The 18,513-nt window shown below is 39.6% G+C and overlaps 1 protein-coding gene and 1 long non-coding RNA gene across 6 annotated transcripts in view; both read right to left on the bottom strand.

Moving 5' to 3' along the window:
* The window catches only part of LOC134739632 (uncharacterized), a 27,762-nt gene extending 15,688 nt beyond the window's left edge, over window positions 1-12,074 (bottom strand). Inside the window, exons 1-3 of the long non-coding RNA XR_010126478.1 lie at window positions 11,943-12,074; window positions 8,033-8,242; window positions 7,569-7,780 (exon numbers count right to left, since the gene is read on the bottom strand). This is a non-coding gene — a long non-coding RNA (uncharacterized LOC134739632). The remainder of the gene's footprint in view (window positions 1-7,568; window positions 7,781-8,032; window positions 8,243-11,942) is intronic.
* Window positions 12,075-14,311: 2,237 nt separating this feature from the next.
* Window positions 14,312-18,513, bottom strand: part of RAPGEF6 (Rap guanine nucleotide exchange factor 6) — a 210,830-nt gene continuing 206,628 nt past the window's right edge. For all 5 annotated transcript variants that reach the window (XM_054488153.2, XM_054488152.2, XM_054488155.2 and 2 more), the window contains one exon: window positions 14,312-17,671. In XM_054488153.2, coding sequence (XP_054344128.1) covers window positions 17,646-17,671 — 26 coding nt within the window. In that variant the 3' untranslated portion in view covers window positions 14,312-17,645. The remainder of the gene's footprint in view (window positions 17,672-18,513) is intronic.

The following is an 18,513-nucleotide window of genomic DNA, read 5'->3' on the forward strand; positions in this document are numbered from 1 at the left end:
ATGGAACCATAAAAGACCCAGCATAGCCAAAGCTATCCTAAGCAAAAAGAACAAAACAGGAGGAATCACATTACCTGACTTCAAATCATACTATGGAGGTATAGTAACCAAAAGAACAAGGTACTGGCATAAAAACAGACAAAGACCAATGGAACAGAATAGAGAACACAGAAAGAAGTCCATGCACCTAGAGTGAATTCATTTTCAACAAAGGTGCCAAGAACATACACTGAAGACAGTCTCTTCAATAAATGGTGCTGGGAAAACTGGATTTCCATATTCAGAAGAATGAAATTAGACACCTCTCACCATATAAAAAAATCAGATCAAAATGGATTAAGGATTTAAAACTAAGACCTCAAACTATGAAACGACTACAAGAAAACATTGAGGAAAGTCTCCAGGACACTGGTCTAGGCAAAAATTTCATGGACAACACCCTATAAGCACAGGCAACCAAAGCAAAAATGGACAAATGGGGCTGGGTGTGGTGGCTCACACCTGTAATCCCAACACTTTGGGAGGCCGAGGCGGGTGGATCACGAGGTCAAGAGATCGAAACCATCCTGGCCAACATGGTGAAACCTCGTCTGTAATAAAAATACAAAAATTAGCTGGGCATGGTGGCGCACGCCTGTAGTTCCAGCTACTCTGGAGGCTGAGGCAGGAGAATCACTTGAACTCAGAAGGTGGAGCTTGCAGTGAGTCGAGATCGCGCCACTGCACTCAAGCCTGGCAACTGAGCGAGATTCTGTCTCAATAAAATAAAATAAAATAAAATAAAATAAAATAAAATGGACAAATGGAATCACATCAAGTTAAAAATCTTCTGGGCCGGGCATGGTGGCTCATGCCTGTAATCCCAGCACTTTGGGAGGCCAAGGCGGGTGGATCACGAGGTCAGGAGATCGAGACCATCCTGGCTAACACGGTGAAACCCAGACTCTGCTAAAAAATACAAAAAATTATCTGGGCGTGGTGGCGGGCGCCTGTAGTCCCAGCTACTTGGGAGGCTGAGGCAGGAGAATGGCGTGAACCTGGGAGGCGGAGCTTGCAGTGAGCCAAGATCGCGCCACTGCACTCCCTGGGTGACAGAGCGAGACTCCGTCTCAAAAAAAAAAAAAAAAAAAAATCTTCTGCACTGCAAAGGAAACAATCAACAAAGTGAAGACACAACCCACAAAATGGGAGAAAATATTTGCAAACTACCCATCTCACAAGGGATTAATAACCAGAATATATAAGAAGCTCAAACAACTCCACAGGAAAAAATCTAATCATACAATCAAAAAAATGGGCAAAGGGTTTGAATAGAAATTTCTCAAAAGAAGACATACAAATGGCAACAAATCAAAACTACAATGAGAAATCATCTCACCCTCAGTTAAAATGGCTTATATCCAAAAGACAGGCAATAACAAATGCCAAGAATGTAGAGGAAAGGCAACCCTTGTACAATGTTGGTGGGAATGTAAATTAGTGCAACCGCTATGGAGAACTATTGGAGGTTCCTCAAAAAACTAAAAATAGAGCTACCATATGATCCAACAATCCTACTGCTGGGTATATATACCCAAAACAAAGGAAAGATATCTGCACTCCCATGTTTGTTACAGCACTGCTCATAACAGCTAAGATTTGGAAGCAACCTAAGTGTCCATCAACAGATGAATGGATAAAGAAAACGTAGTACAGGCCAGGCGCGGTGGCTCACGCTGTAATCCCAGCACTTCGGGAGGCTGAGGCAGGCAGATGGCTTGAGCTCAGGAGTTTGAGACTAGCCTGGGCAACATGACAAAAACCCTGTCTCTACTAAAAATACAAAAATTAGCTGGGCGTAGTGGCACATGCCTGTGGTCCCAGCTACTTGGGGGACTGAGGTGGGAGGATCACTTGAGCCCAGGAGGTGGAGGTTGCAGTGAGCCGAGACCATGCCACCGCATTCCATCCTGGGTGACAGAGACCCTGCCTCAAAAAAAAAAAAAAAAAAAAAGAGTGGTACATATACACAATGGAATACTATTCAGCTATAAAAAAGAATGTGATCCTGCGTGTCATTTGCAACAACATGGTTGGAACTGGAGATCATTATGTTAAGTGAAATAAGCCAGGCACAGAAAGACAAACATCACACGCTCTCACTTACATATGTGATCTAAAAATCAAAACAATTGAATTCATGGACATAGAGAGTAGAAGGGTGGTTACCAGAGGTTGGGAAGGGTAGTGGGGGGTTAGGGGGAGGTGGGGATGATTAATGAGTACAAAAACATAGTTAGAATGAGTAAGACTTACTATTTGACAGCACAATAGGGTAACTACATTGGATTGCTTGTAATATAAAAGATAAACATTTGAGGGGATGGATGCCCCATTCTCCCTCTGATTATTTCATGTTGCATGCCTGTATCAAAACATCTCATGTACCCCATAAATATATACACCTATGTACCCATAAAAGTTAAAAATTAAAAAAATTGGCTGGGTGCAGTGGCTCACACCTGTAATCCCAGCACTTTGGGAGGCCGAGGTGGGCAGATCACCTGAGGTCAGGAGCTCGAGAACAGCCTGGCCAACATGGTGAAACTCTGTCTCTACTAAAAATACAAAAATTAGCCGGGCATGGTGGCGCATGCCTGTAATTCCAGCTACTCAGGGAGGCTGAGGCAGAAGAATCAGTTGAATCTGGGAGGCGGAGGTTGCAGTGAGCTGAGATTGTGCCACCGCACTCCAGCCTGGGCGACAGAATGAGATTCCATCTCAAAAAAAAAAAAAAAAAATTAAAAATTAAAACAATTGGCTGGGCATGGTGGCTCACGCCTGTAATCCCAGCACTTTGGGAGGCCGAGGTGGGCGGATCACCTGAGGTTGGGAGTTCAAGACCAGCCTGGCCAACATGGAGAAACCCTGTCTCTACTAAAAATACAAAAATTAGCCGAGCATGGTGGTGCACGCCTGTAATCCCAGCTACTCAAGAGGCTCAGGAGAATCACTTGAAACCAGGAGGCAGAGGTTGCAGTGAGCCAAGATCATGCCACTGCACTCCAGCCTGGGCAACAAGAGCGAAACTCCGTCTCAAAAAAAAAAAAAAAAAAAAGAAAAAAATTAAAACAATTGTAAAAAGGTTCATCCATTTTGTAGCATGTCAGAATTTCTTTCCTTTTCAAGGTTAATAATGTTTCATTCATTGTATGCATCCAACGTTTTATCCATTCATCCACTGACAGGCACTTGGGTTGCTTCCACTTTAGCCATTGCTGATAATATTGCTACGAACAAGGGTGTACAAATATCTCTTTGAGACCCTACTCTCAATTCTTTTGCACATATATACATATATATATACACATATATGTATATATATACACACACACACACATATATATATGTACCCAGAAGTGGAACTGCTGGATCATATGGTAATTCCATGTTTAATATTTTGAGGAACTTACATATTATTTTCCAAAGCAGTTGCATTACTTACATTCCCATCAAGAGTGTACATGACTTCTAATATCTCCACATGCTCGCCAACAATTGTTATTTTCAATTTTTTTGACAGTAACCATCCTCATGGGTGTGAGGTGGTATTTTGTTGTGATTTTGACTTGTGGATTAGTGACACTGAACCACTTTTCATGTGCTTGTTGGACAACTATATCTTCTTTGGAGAAATATCTATTCAAATCTTTTACCTTTTTTTTTTTTTTTTTTTTTAAAGACAGGGTATCATTCTGTCACCCAGGCTGGAGTGCAGTGGCACAATCAGGGCTCACTGCAGCCTCATCCTCTTGGGCTGAAGCGATCCTCCCACCTCAGCCTCCTGAGTAGCTGGGATTACAGGTATCCGCTACCACGCCTGGCTAATCTTTAAATTTTTTGTGGAGATGGGGTCTCACCATGTTGCCCAGGCTGGTCATGAACTCCTGGGCTCAAGTAATCTTCCTGCTTTAGCCTACCAAAGTGCTGGGATTATAGTGTGAGCCACAGTGCTCGGCCATTTTTGCTGCCCCCAACCCCTTTTTGGCAGAGTCTCCCTCTGTCGCCCAGGCTGAAGTGCAGTGGCGTGATCACGGCTCACTGCAGCCTCAAACCTCCCAGGATCAAGTGACGCTCCTGAATGGCCTCCAAATTAGCTGAGACTGCAAGCACGCGCCTCCATGCCCAGCTAATTTTTAAAATGTTTTGTAGAGATGGGGTCTCTCTATGTTGCCCAGGCTAGTCTCAAACTCCTGAACTGAAGATATCCTCCTGCCTTGGCCTCCCAAAGTATTGGGATTACAGGCATTGCCCGACCTTCTGCCCATTTTAAATTGGGTTTTCTGTTGTTGACAGAGAGATTTTATTTGATAATAATTTAAATAATATTACTTTTAATATTAATAATTTTAAAGAAATATTTTTGAAATATGTATTTTAAATGTTACATAAAATGCATTTCAAGTATTCCAGTATAAAATATATACTGTGCTCTCCCAATCAGAATGGAATGGACTTTATTTGAACCCCTACAGATAACAATATTGTCATTATAAATTAGGAAACTGAAATTTAGAAAGGATGAGCACCTTATCCAAAAGGACACTGAATTTTTCAGTACTACCTTCAGAGATCACTGAACTGTAGCCTGTTTTTGTCTAGGCTTAACTAGGGAAGAAGCCACTTTCGATCTCATGCAAATGGTTAACAGAATCTATTTCCTGTGGCTGGGGAGCTGAGGGCTCCGGCTTCTTGCTGACTATTGGCTTCAGTCCTCCCTTAGCTCCTAGAGGCCTCCTGCAGTTCATGTTCCCATGTGTCTCCTCAACATGTGTACTTCATTAAGCCAAGGAGAGCCTAGAGCTAGTTCGCTAGCAAGATGGAGTCTTATACAGTGTAACATAATCATGCAGCTACATTCCACCACCTTTGCCATTTTCTATTGCTGTGAAGCAACTCACAGGTCTCAATCATAATCAAGGGGATGATACAGTAGAAAATGGCAAAGGGCATGACTACTAAGACACCAGGGTGGCAGACTGTATTTTTCAAAAACAGCCACAGCAATATTCTCTGACATGCTCTTCTAGAACCTTGTTACTTTTTATCAACAATTTCCTCTGCTTCCCTGTCACTGAACCTGGGTGACACACTGTGATACAGCTTGACACACTGTGATACAGCTTGCCTGGCTCTCTCTTTTGCGATACTTGCCCTTAAAACTCAACCTCCATGATCTGAGGCAGGCCAAAACAGCCCATATGGAGAGATCACACGGAGAGGTTCATGTGGTCAGGAATAGAGGCCTCAAACAACAGCCAGCATTAACTCTCAGCTATGAGCTTTCAAATAATTCCTGTCCTGAGCCTGAATCTTTCAGCTAAGGCCTTAATCACTGTGGAGCACAGAAAAGCCAGCTTTTCTAAGCCCTGTGCAAATTCCTGACCAATAAACAAGCATAATAAATGGTTATTTCATGCCACTGAATTTTGGGTTGATTTGTTACACAGCCATAGTAATTGGGACAACATGTTAATAGAATAAAGGAGAAAGAACCCACAATTATCTCAATACATGCAGAAAAAGCACTTGCTAGAGTCTGACATTTATTAATAATTAAAAAGTTCCAGCAAATTATAAATCGAAGGGAACTTTCTTAATCTGACGAAGAGCTGATACATAAAAGTTACTGCACACAGTGTATTTATTGTTGACAGTTTTTCTCTATCATCACTTCTATTCATCACATTGAAAGTTCTGGCTAACTGAAAAAATAAAAGGCATAAGAATTAGAAAGGAAGAAATAGAACTGCCTTTAGCTGCAGATTACATGTCTATATAGAAAATCTGAGATTATTATTATTATTAGGATTCAGTGAGTTTGGTAAGACTGTTGGACACTGGAACAACATTAAAAAATCAATTTTATTTCTATTTGACAAAAAATAATCAAAGTCTGGGCACAAGGGCTCGTAAGTGTAATCCCAACACTTTGGAAAGCCAAGACAGGAGAATCACTTGAGCCTAGGTGTTCAAGACCAGCTTGGGCAAAATAGTAGACCCCGTCTCTACAAAAACATTAAAAAATTAGCTGGGTCCATGTGGTGTGCACTTGTAGTCCCTTCTACCTTGGAGGAGGTCGAGGCTATAGTCAGCTGTGATTGCACCACTGCACTCCAGCCTGGGCAACAGAGCAAGAAACCATCTCTTAATAGAGAGAATAATTAACAACTGAAAATTTAGAAGCTACTATTTATAATAGCATCAAACATACTGCTTAAAAATAAATCTTACATAAAAAGTATGAAACTCTTAAACCAAAACAATAAAATAGAGCAATAGAAAATCTAAGTGGAGAAATATACTACATTCATAGATCAGAAGACTAAATTTCAAGATGTTACTCTCCTTCAAAATGATACATAGATTCAAGAAAATCACAATCAAAATTGCAATTGTATGCATATGTGTAAGTGTACTTGTGTCTAAGTTGGTAAGCTGGTTCTAAAATTTTTTGGAAACGCAATGATACAAGATATCAAAAAAGGAGAACAGAGTTAGAGAACTTTCTCATTAAGGTATTGATATGTATAATACTAGAGTAATTAAGAGTGTGGTACTGGAAAATGGAGAAACAAACAGGCTGATGAAACAGAATACAAGACCCCAGAAATAAACTCAAGTATATTGGACACTCAAGTATATATGGACACTTGATTTACAGCAAAGATGGCAGTGAAGTGCACTAGACACAATGTCTTTTCAATAAATGGTGCAGGAACAATCTGTAGGTAGAGGAATGAAACCTGACTCCTACCTCACACTACACATAAACACCTATTCCAGATCTGTTTTAGAGTTAAATTTAAAAGGCGAAACATTTAAAATGTAACACAAAATATAACATGAACTTGGAGTAAGGACTTCTTAAACAGAACACAAAGGCTGGGTGCAGTGGCTCACGCCTGTAATTCCAACACTTTGGGAGGCTGAGGTGGGTGGATTACTTGAGGTCAGGAGTTTGAGACTAGCCTGGCCAACATGGTGAAACCCCGTCTCTACTAAAAATACAAAAATTAGACGGGAGTGGTGGTGGACATCTATAAATCCAGCTACTCGGGAAGCTGAGGCAGAAGAATCACTTGAACCCAGGAGGCAGAGGCTGCAGAGAGCTGAGATCGCGCCACTGCACTCTAGCCTAGGCTACAGAGCAAGGCTCCATTTCCAAAAAAAAAAAAAAAAAGTCAGTAGAAAATGATTTAATAAAAACCCTACAACACAAAAAGCACTAACTATAAAGGAAAAGAATAATACATTTCTCTAGTTTAAAGTTAAGAACTTCTCAAGAGACACCATTAAGTGTATGACAAAGCAAGTCAGAGAGGGACAAGCTATTTGCCACAGGTATAGCTGACAAAGGAGTCAGATCCAGAATATATAAAGAACACCTAGAAATCGATTTAGAAAAGAATACTTACAAAGGCATTTCATAAAAGAGGAAATGGCCTATAGTAATATGAAAAAGGTGCTCAACCCCACTAATAACTAGGGAAATGCAAACTAAAACCACAATACCATTACATACCCACCAAAATGGCCAAAGTGAATGAAGAACGCTGAAAATACCAACTGGTCAGAACAGATGAGAACTTGCCAGGGAGTCTTTGTAATACACAGTTGTTCAATATATATTGTTAGACTTTTGATTTTTTTTTTTAGTGCATATTTTGTACAGGTATGTTTTCCATTCCCATTCAGAGTTGGACCATTTGTATTTTCTGGTAGGTTTCTCTTGTGGTCCCTGAAAAAATCCAATGCTTACTGAGTATTGCAAATCCTATGCCCACATTTACAAACAATATACATATTAGAGTATTGCTAATACCATACTATCATTCACTATTGTCCAAAGATTATCCAACTAGAATCTAAAATTCTATGACATTTCCTGCTTTGGAAATGCTTCAATTTTGTTACTTCTATGAAGGACGATTATCCCCAAATATTTCACTATTGGTTGCAGAAATATCTGGAATGACAACTAAGAAATTACCTTGCTCTCTCTTTAAAAGGAGACTTCCAAGAGTCATATTGTAGCATGGCGCCACCTGGTGGTTCCACTGTATCCACCGTATTTTTTTTCTTCTACCATCTCTCCCCCTTTTAGCCCTTTTCTTGTTTCTCCTCTTCCCAGGTTCATCTGCCACTACATTCCACATTAGACAGCAGCACAGTTAACACTTCGCCATGGCCAATTCCGAACCTATGTAGAGTTTTATAGAATGAGATAAAGCAATTCTCTGTATGTTTATTAGATAATTTTTTCTTTTATGAAGTGCTTCTTTAACGTTTTTGCCCATTTTTCTATTGGGTGTTCCTTTTCTTTGGTATACAGAAGTACTTTACATACCTGGACACCTGTCCTTTGAAGGTTATATTAATTAATATATTTTCCAACTCTACAGGCTTTTTGTTTTTGTAAATGGTGTTTTTTGGTGAATGCATTCTAGTATAGTCAAATATATCAATCATTTCCTTTAGAGTTACATTTTCTTTTATTTTATTTAAGAAATCCTGGCCAGATGCCTGTAATCCCAGCACTTTGGGAGGCCGAGGTGGGCAGATCACCTGATGTCAGGAGTTCAAGAACAGCCTGGCCAACATGGTGAAACCCCGTCGCTACTAAAAAAAGTACACACAAAAATCAGCCAGGCACAGTGGCGCGCACCTGTAATCCCAGCTGCTTGGGAGGCTGAGGCAGGAGAATCGCTTGAACCTGGAAGGCGGAGGTTGCAGTGAGCCAAGATAGTGCCACTGCACTCCAGCTTGGGTGACAGAGTGAGACTCTGTCTCAAAAAAAAAAAAGAAAAAAATCCTTATTACTTCTGAGATTTTGTTACGCAGCTTTGTTATTTCTTCTGTAAATGTTTGGTAGAACTTACCAGCAAAGTCATCCAAGACTGAAATTTTCTTTGTGGAAAAGCTTTTAAAGAGGATTTAATTTCTTTAATAGAGGACTATGAAGTTTTCCATCTTGTTATAGTTTTGGTAAGCTGTGTTTTCTATGAATTTGTATATTTCATGTACATTTTACTTACTCAAAGTGTCTTAATATCTCTCTAATTTCTTGGTAATTATAGTAATTCTGGCTGAGGCGGGTGGGTCATAAGGTCAGGAGATCGAGACCATCCTGGCTAACATGGTGAAACTCTGTCTCTACTAAAAATACAAAAAGTTAGCAGGGTGTGGTAGCATGCGCCTGTAGTCCCAATTACTCAGGAGGCTAAGGTAGGAGAATTGCTTGAACCTGGGAGGCAGAGGTTGCAGTGAGCCAAGATCACGCGACTGCACTCCAGCCTGGGTGAGAGAGCGAGACTCCTTCTCAAAAAAAAAAAAAAAAAAAAAAAAAAAAAAATATATATATATATATATATATATATATATATACACACACACACACACACACACACACATATATGTGTATATATATATATAAAATAATTCGTTGGTTGGGTACAGTGGGTCATGCCTGTAACACACTAGCACTTGGGGAGGCCAAGGTGGGAGGATTGCTTGAGTTCAGGAATTCAAGACCAGCCCAGGGAACATAGTGATATCTCATTTCTCTTAAAAAAAAAAAAAAAAAAACCACGTAGCCGGGCACACCTGTCATCTCAGCTACTCAAGAACTGAGGTGGGAGGATCACTTGAGGTTGAGGCTGCAATGAGCTATGACTGTACCACTGCATCCCAGCCTGGGCAACAGAACAAGATCCTGTCCCCACCCCTGCCCGCCAAATAATAATTCTTTTCCATCTCCAACACTGGTTAGTTCTGCCATTTTTTCCCTTGATCATTTTCACCAAGGGTTTCCCAATTATTTTTTCAAAAAGCAATTCTCGTACCTCAGCCTCCCGAGTAGCTGGGACTACAGACACTCGCCACCATGCCTGGGTAATCATATCCAAAAGGTTCTGATATTCATATTTTCATTTCAATTTGGTTCAAAATAATTTCCATTTTCCACTGGATTTGGAGGTACATTTCTTCCAAATTTCATAATTTTTATTTAGTTCTTCTGTAATCAGACTGCCTTCTCTATATGATTTAAGCCCTCTGAAATTTATTAGTAAGTTTCTTTATGGCCTAACGTTTGTTCAACTTTGATAAATGATCCATGTTCATCTGTAAATAACATATATTTTGCAGTTATTGATACAGTGTTCTATACAGGCCCATTAGATTAAGTTTGTTCACTATGTTGTTCCAATCACTATTTCCTTACTGATTTGGTGGGAAGGGGTGGGGGTGTGTGTGTGTGTGTGTGTGTGTGTGTGTGCGCTTCTATCATTTACTGAGACAGCTGTATTAAAATCTTATATATAGACTTCTACTTTTGGTCAAGATGGAATACCTGTCACTCTATCCTCCTGCCTGAAGCAACTAAAAAACTGAACATACATAAAATGATGTCACTTAAGACATGGGCCATCAGGCACTGAAGAACAGTAACTGCTGACCAAACACGAAACAAAAGAGGTAAGCCCTGCCGCTGCCCCCAAATTTATTTCCTGAACAACATTTCTAGGCCATAATGCAAGGGAGGGGAAACCCAGGCCAGAGTCCACCAATTTTTCCAGATTTTAAGAGACAGAGGCGAGAGTCAGGGAGGTTAAAGTGGCTACATTTCAATCTTTCATAAACTCTCCCAAGAATAGACAAAGAGGAAACAACTTCCAGCTCTTTCCACAAGGACATTTTTACATTAACACCAAAATCTGACAAGGGTATGAAAAGAAAGGAAAATTATACACCACCTCTCTCTTGAATACAGATGCTAAAATTCTAAATGAAATATTGCAGCTGGGCACAGTGGCTCACGCCTGTAATCTCAGCACTTTGGGAGGCTGAGGCGGGCGGATCACGAGGTCAGGAGATTGAGACCATCCTGGCGAACACACTGAAATCCTGTCTCTACTAAAAATACAAAAAAATTAGCTGGGCGTGGTGGCAGGCACCTGTAGTCCCAGCTACTTGGGAGGTTGAGGCAGAAGAATGGTGTGAACCCGGGAGGCGGAGCTTGCAGTGAGCCAAGATCATGCCACTGCACTCCAGCCTGGGCAACAGAGCGAGATTCTGTCTCAAAAAAAAAAAAAAAAAAAAAAAAATTCAAAATAAATCCACAGATACACAGAAACAACATGCCTAAGTAGGAAGTTTATTCTAATAAAATGAATGGTGAGGTAGGAGGGCAGGAGTCGACACGGAGGAATTAACACTATGAAATATATTATTAATTCACTAGACTAACAGGTAAGAGAAAAATAATTAGATCATCTCAATAAATTCAAGAAAAGCATTTGACATAATTCAACAGTATATACTTTCTTAGCAAGGTATAAATAAAACTTCCTTAAACTCATAAATACCACCAAAATCCTACAGCAATCACTATGCTCAATGGTGACATCCGAATGCGTTCTCGCTGAGATCAGGAACAAAGAAAGGAATTCCATTCTGACTACTTTTTGAGACAGGGTCTCACTCTGTCACCCAGGCTGGAATGCAGTAGTGCGATCACAGCTCAACCTCCTAGGCTCAAGTGATCCTTCTACCAACTAAGCCTTTCAAGTAGCTGGGACCACAGCTGCGCACCAGCACACCCAGCTAATTTTTTGTAGAGATGGGGTTTCACCATGTTGTCCAAGATGGTCTCGAACTCCTGGGCTCAAGCAATCCTCCCACCTCGGCCTCCCAATGTGCTGGGATTACAGGTGTGAGCCACTGGATCTGGCCCACTCTGACCACTTCTATTCAACACCATACTGGGCATTTTGGCCAGTGAGCACTTTGGGAGGCTGAGGCAGGTGGATCACGAGGTCAGGAGATCGAGACTATCCTGGCTAACACGGTTAAACTCTGTCTCTACTAAAAAAAAAAAAAAAAAAAAAAAAAAAAATTACCCGGGCGTGGTGGTGGGTGCCTGTAGTCCCAGCTACTCGGGAGGCTGAGGCAGGAGAATGGCGTGAACCTGGGAGGCGGAGTTTGCAGTGAGCTGAGATAGCGCCATGCAGTCCGGCCTGGGCGAAAGAGCGAGACTCCGTCTCAATAACAACAACAACGACAAAAGACAAGAAAAGAAAGAAAATACAAAATGACTAGAAATAAATAAGTTATTATGAACAGATGATATGAGTATGCAGAAAATTCCAAAAGAATCCACAAATTGTTAGCATTAATAAATGAACCGAGTAAGAGTGCTAGATATAAGGTCATTATAAAAATCAATAGTTCAATACTGTAGCAACAAATAGTAAACAATTACAGACCTGAATAGACTTCACAAAATGGTCCAAATGGTCAGTAAGTATTTGAAAAGATGCTTAGCATTATTAGTCACTATTAAAATTTAAACCACAAGATACCAGTATATACTTACCAGAATGTCTGAAATGAGAAAAATAATAGGCCGACCAGGCTTCTCCAGAGGCAGCTTCTGGGAGAGCCAATTCTTCTCTTCGTCTATCAAGTGCTTCTTGGGGGTGGAAGAGGTTAAAGGAAGTGTATTTCTGGACCACCACATCCTTAACTGCAGGGACTGGATTTCTGACATCAGACATACATAGTAACTTGCATTTGTTTCCTACAGTTGCTGTAACAGATTACAATAAATTGGGTGGCTTAAGACAACAGAAATTCATCACCTCACCATTTTGGAGGCCAGAAATCCAAAATCAAGGCGTTGGCAGTGCAACATTTCCTCTAGAGGCTCTAGGAGAGAATCCCTTCCTTGTCTCTTCTAGCTCCTGGTAGCTGTCAACATTACTTGACTTGTGGCTACATCTCTCTAGGTGCCATCTTCATGTTGCCTTCTTCTGGTATCTTCCTTTGTTTCTCTCTTACAAGGACATTTGTGATCGCATTTAGGCCCCACTCATAATCGCATCTCTAAAATGCTTAATTACATCTGCAGAGACCCTTTTTCCAAATAAAGTAATAATTACAAGTTCCCCAGGGATTAGGGCTTGATATTTTGGGGTAGCCATTTTTCAATCTACTATACTTATTTTCTACTTAAAAAAAATTCATTTTATCAGTGCCATCTGATAAAAATATATACATATTTTTTGAGACAGTGTTGCTCGTTGCCCAGGCTGGAGTGCAATGGTGCAGTCTTGGCTCACTGCAACCTCCGCCTCCTGGGTTCAAGAGATTCTCCTACCTCAGCCTCCAAAGTAGCTGGGATTACACGACCTCGCCACCATGCCCGGCTAATTTTTGTATTTTTAGTAGAAACGGGGTTTCACCATGTTGGCCAGGCTGGTCCTGAACTCCTGACCTCGTGATCCGCCTGCCTCAGCCTCCCAAAGTGCTGGGATAACAGGCGTGGGCCACCGTGCCCGGTGAAGAAATCTATTTTCTAAATAAAGAAACTAGTGAGACTGTGGAGAGATGGTCAGGGGGACAGAATGGCCTGGGAAAACCTGGTGTGTGAAGAGGGGGTGAACTGGAAGAAGGTAGAAGTCTTAGCTATAATGGGAGTAACATTCTCTCGGTACCGAGGGAAAACTGTGAGGAGATTTTAAAAAAGGAGCTAAAGCAGAATTTTCTTCTTCTTTGCCAGGGTCCTGGGATCTAATCCCATAAAAGTGGCTGTATTTACATATACTGCCCAAAAGAGGGGGCAATAGGCATGCTTTCATAGACCCAGCTAGCTGCCCATTTGAAATCTATTCTTTACTTCTTCACTGAAAAGAGTCCTAAATTTGTTAGGAACATCAATTGCTCAGATAAAATAGATAATTTCCAAGGCACCCTTGGAGCTACCAGTCATGCAACACAGGTCTAACTAATGGGATGTAAGTACAAACATGCAAGTCGAGCTTCTGGAAACTACTGTTTTGTTCTCTTTGCGTAGAAAGAGACACATATTTGCACCTTTTCCCCTAAGCCTATCCTTTTCACCCCTACTTTCGCCATCCTTGACAGTATTGTGGAGGAGTTACAGTATCAGCCCCGGACAGTTTGCCTGTAGACTTTTCTACTGTAAGAAGAAAAAGAAACAGACAACAATAACAAAAAGACAAGCCCCAATTGAGTTTAAGCCACTGTTACTTGGTTTGCCATCAAACACAATTTTTTAAACCTAAACAATAGCTATGGTGTTTCACAGATTTGACATAACCAACAACAAATGGACCACTCCAATTTTTCTGGATACTTAAAAAATAACGCCTTCACACCAACACAGGTCCCAGACTGGCATTCTTGAATGACTAAGTTTGTAATTATTTCATCAGTTGCATACATTTATAATTAAGTACAGAGAAGATTAATGTAGATTCTTTATTGATTCCACCAATGTATTAGTAGATATGATAATAATAAATGGTATTTTTACATTCTCTTAACCAAAAATATAACAAATATTTACACTCAGTAAAAATACAAAAAGCATACAGAGGCACTGTCTTTCTAAAAGACATAAGTTTAAGAGGTATCAAAAAATAGGAGACAAACATTGCTTGTTACAGGATACCTTACAATCAATGAATTGTGCAGGAGAATTGCTATCTGATTATTAGAGATGTGCAGTGTTGTTTTTGTCTTTTGCTGATTAGCTTACATGTCTCAATTTTAAAAGATCAAGGTCAACTGCATTCTGTGTATCAAAAATAAAGAAGCATTAAAAATGCACAACAAAAGTCAAAGATGAACCAGGATTCAAGTTTAAATTTGAACATGTACTGTGACACTTTTCTGAAGATTTATCCCGTTTTTCTAGCCTTTAAGGTAATGCTGAAGGAATACATATACTTTAATATCACCTTTTTTAGAAACTTAAAATTGAATCAAAATAATCAGTTTTAAGGAAGCTTTTTCTTCTCCTCCCTTTTTTGTAGAGGAAAGAACACTTGATAAAAATTAGATTTGTTCTTAAAAACACCCATGATTACCATCACATTTTCAGCCTGGGGGAGATTCTCAAGGAGGTGATGTAGATCGCAATGATGTGATTTATCACCCTCAAGAAAATTCACTAAAGGCTTTTTCTCCCCAAAGATCATATTGAAAGTAATCGTTTGGAGTAAATTAGAATTATTAACTTTAATAAGCTTTTATGGAATCATGTACTGGATTTACTAATTCTCAAAATCTTTCACTATAAAGATATTTTGTTGAAACTTACTATTTGGCAAAAGTTTGCACTGAGGGTTAACTGCTTCAACAGTCTTGGCAGATTTGAGAGTTGTGGCAGGAAGAGAGGGCACTAGTCTCTTCATTAAAATTATGAATTTATAAAACAAAAACAAATGGAGATCTGGAATTGGAGTAAATGCAGGTTAAGACTTCTCTTGTTCTAGTCATATGACAAACTAAGAGAAGGCAGGAATGTACCCTTAGTTAAAATATAAAAATCAAAACCTCATGATTTTTTAAGGGATACATATGCATAACAAACTACAAAGCATTTGGCTTTGGCTCCTGATCAATGTGATCAGCTGATCTGAACACTCACAGTTAAAGCTAGATAGATAAAACAAAGGCAGCTGTAAGGTGCAAGTCCAAAACCATAGGCCTCAACACTCTGTGCAAGATATTTACACTATTAAGGACAAAGACAGGTAAGGCTTCCATTTGGTTTGAAAGACCCGCTAAATAAAGACATTATGAAAACAGCACATTTTTCTGGAGAAATGAATATAAAATGGTGAGAGTAGACATCTGAACTTGATAAAAAAGTGGGTATAGCAAAAATATATTTCACATTGTTTTGCTGTGGCCATGAAAACAAAATTATGCAAATCAGTGAAGGAAAAAATGTATAATCATAGGACCACTGTTTATAGGCCAAATCACTGAAGTGTAACTTTCAAACTAGGATTTTTGGTTCAGGTTATTTCCCATTTCAAAGGACCAAGAAAGCTATGGAACCACCAAGCCTCATTCTATCATACCTGCGATTAATTTCTAAGGCTTAAGTTTCAGATTAATGTTTCTTTACCACAGGAATTTTTGACATGCTATTATTCCTAAAATAAAGAGACAATCATGTTGATGGGAAAGATGAACTACTACCATTTACCACTTACAACTGATTCATGATTTTAAAATGAAGGGGGATAGGCAGGAAGACAGACAGCAGAGACAGCTAGGGAAAGACAACACTTTTCTATAAAGGAGGCCACAAACCAACTAAATCCGATGTGGACACATACGGACAGCCATTCAGAAGTAAACCCATTTTGGCTCCAAGTTGATCTGGGTTAGTGCATGTTAATGGCTTTGGCTTTTTTTTTTTTTTTTTTTTTTTTTGGTAATTACAGAAGTTTATTAAAATTCCACTTGCTTTTACATTAAAAAAACTGAAAAAATTAAACTTAATATATATAAAATATATTTAATTTGCAAAAATGTGAAAAATCTGCCTCATCCAGTAAACAGTCACTGAAATTTTAATTAAGAGTGCCATACCCATGAGGCTGGAAAAGTATGTCCTCTCAAGGGCTAAAAACTGAGAACCAAGAGACAATCATTTCTATAACTCCAGCTCCTCTCTCTCCCACAAAATGTTACTGCAGGCAGCTGAGAGCTGCAGGGTATGTCAGGTTAGACACAACCTGGTGCTATGAGATGTGGGGGTGGCATGCTGCAGAACACTGCATAAAGTTGAATTCATCTTCATTATTACAACATCCATGATAAGAATTTCTTTAAAAAAAGTATTCCATACTTGAGTTATGAGAGATTTTAGTTTTGGGTTTCTATAGACCAGAACTCTCTAGAACCCAGTCTCTATTTGTTGGATCTATACTTTCAGTTACAATTCGATGCAGCATAACTTTAAGAAAGAATTTGTATACATGTCATTTAACATCAAAATTTCATTCTGTGGAAATTAGGGTTCCCACCCTCCTCCCCATACTCCCTCCCATTTCTCAAAGGACTGACAAGAAACCCTATGGCAGCTTCATTTGGCCTTCCACACCATGACCAGCAGGTTCCTAACACCTCAACTGCAAAGGGCTTCCTATTTCTCTCAAACTGAGACCTACATTGCATTGGTGCTACAGATCAAGTCACATCTCTGTGTAGATCAAGCGTATCACCTCTGTAAAGATGACTTCTGTTTGGTCAGACGAGAGACAATTTTATGACCTCAAACATGAACATCAGCTAACAAGAGCTCTCAAATACAAACAAAACCACAACAATTCAAATAATAAGTTATTTTTCAAATATACAAGAATATCCTTGGTATTGGCAGACACTTTCAATTTGTCCTTCAGCCCAAGCTATGGCTTGGAAATAATAATGCCATTATCTTTAAAATAGCTTGTTAAAGAAAAATCTACAGCAATACACACAAGGATCACTCTGAGTTTAAATTTTTTCTGTAACTGTGGTCCCAAGGCAGTTCTGGCGTGCAAAGTGGAGACTGGTATCCAGGCATAGCATCCATTGCTCAGGAAACTATTCATCTGCAGAAATTAAATGAAAAGAAGCATAACTCAGGTCTATTTCATTGCTCGGAGTAGAGGGAATAAAACTTCTGGACTGGTTGTAGCAATGAGCTGTTTGTTAGCAATGGCCTCCAGAATCATGAGGTGGTTCTGCCCATTCCTCCACGACTTTCAGTGGTTTTCAAATAGGTCATCCAAAGGCTAGACTGCTGAAACTTGTTCATTTTCTGAAAATAAAAAAAATACAATTAACTGGCAGATCAGCATATTAATGAGATCCTAATAATCTAGTTATCTATTTAGAAAATCAATGCCAACAAAGAAATCCTCTCAAACATTGCATCGAGGCCTAGATTTTATTATAATAATACCTATGATTTCTGATCACACTGAAGGTTGACAATAAACTGGAATTTCATTGTTTTTAATCACTTCATTACTCCTGTTTAAAAGCATAAATTTTCATTTATTTTCGATAAAACAATCGTTTCTCAAACTATTGGCACAGGTACAAAGTCAGTCAAGACTTTTGCTAATAAAAGGAACTATATCAACAGAATCACTTCAGATAATTTGGCATTTGAAACAGTTTCAAGTTTCCATGCATTAAGGTAAAATACAATTCCATTAATGTTAACTGCTTTTTCTCAAAATTATCCCATTAGATTGAGCCACTGTTTTATCAAAGAAAAGAATATTCCATTTGAGCCACAGGGTACTAGGCACACAAAAATAGGCAGCTTGCCCATTTCATTTAAAAAATTACACCATCAGTGCGGGGTACAGTGGCTCACACCCGTAACCCCAACTTTGTGGGAGACTGAGGCTGGCAGATTGCTTGAGTCCAGGAGTTCAAGACCAGCCTGGGCAACAGGGTAAAATTCTGTCTCAAATACAAAAAATTAGCTGGGTGTGGTGGTGTGTGCCTGTAGTCCCACCTACTTGGGAGGCTGAGGAGGGAGAATTACCTGAGACCAGGAAGTTGAGGCTGCAGTGAGACATGATCATGCCACTGCACTCCAGCCTGAGTGACACAGCAAGACCTTGTCTCAACAAACAAACAACCCAC

Source organism: Pongo pygmaeus, chromosome 4, assembly GCF_028885625.2.
Source record: "Pongo pygmaeus isolate AG05252 chromosome 4, NHGRI_mPonPyg2-v2.0_pri, whole genome shotgun sequence".
NCBI classification, from domain to species: domain Eukaryota; kingdom Metazoa; phylum Chordata; class Mammalia; order Primates; family Hominidae; genus Pongo; species Pongo pygmaeus.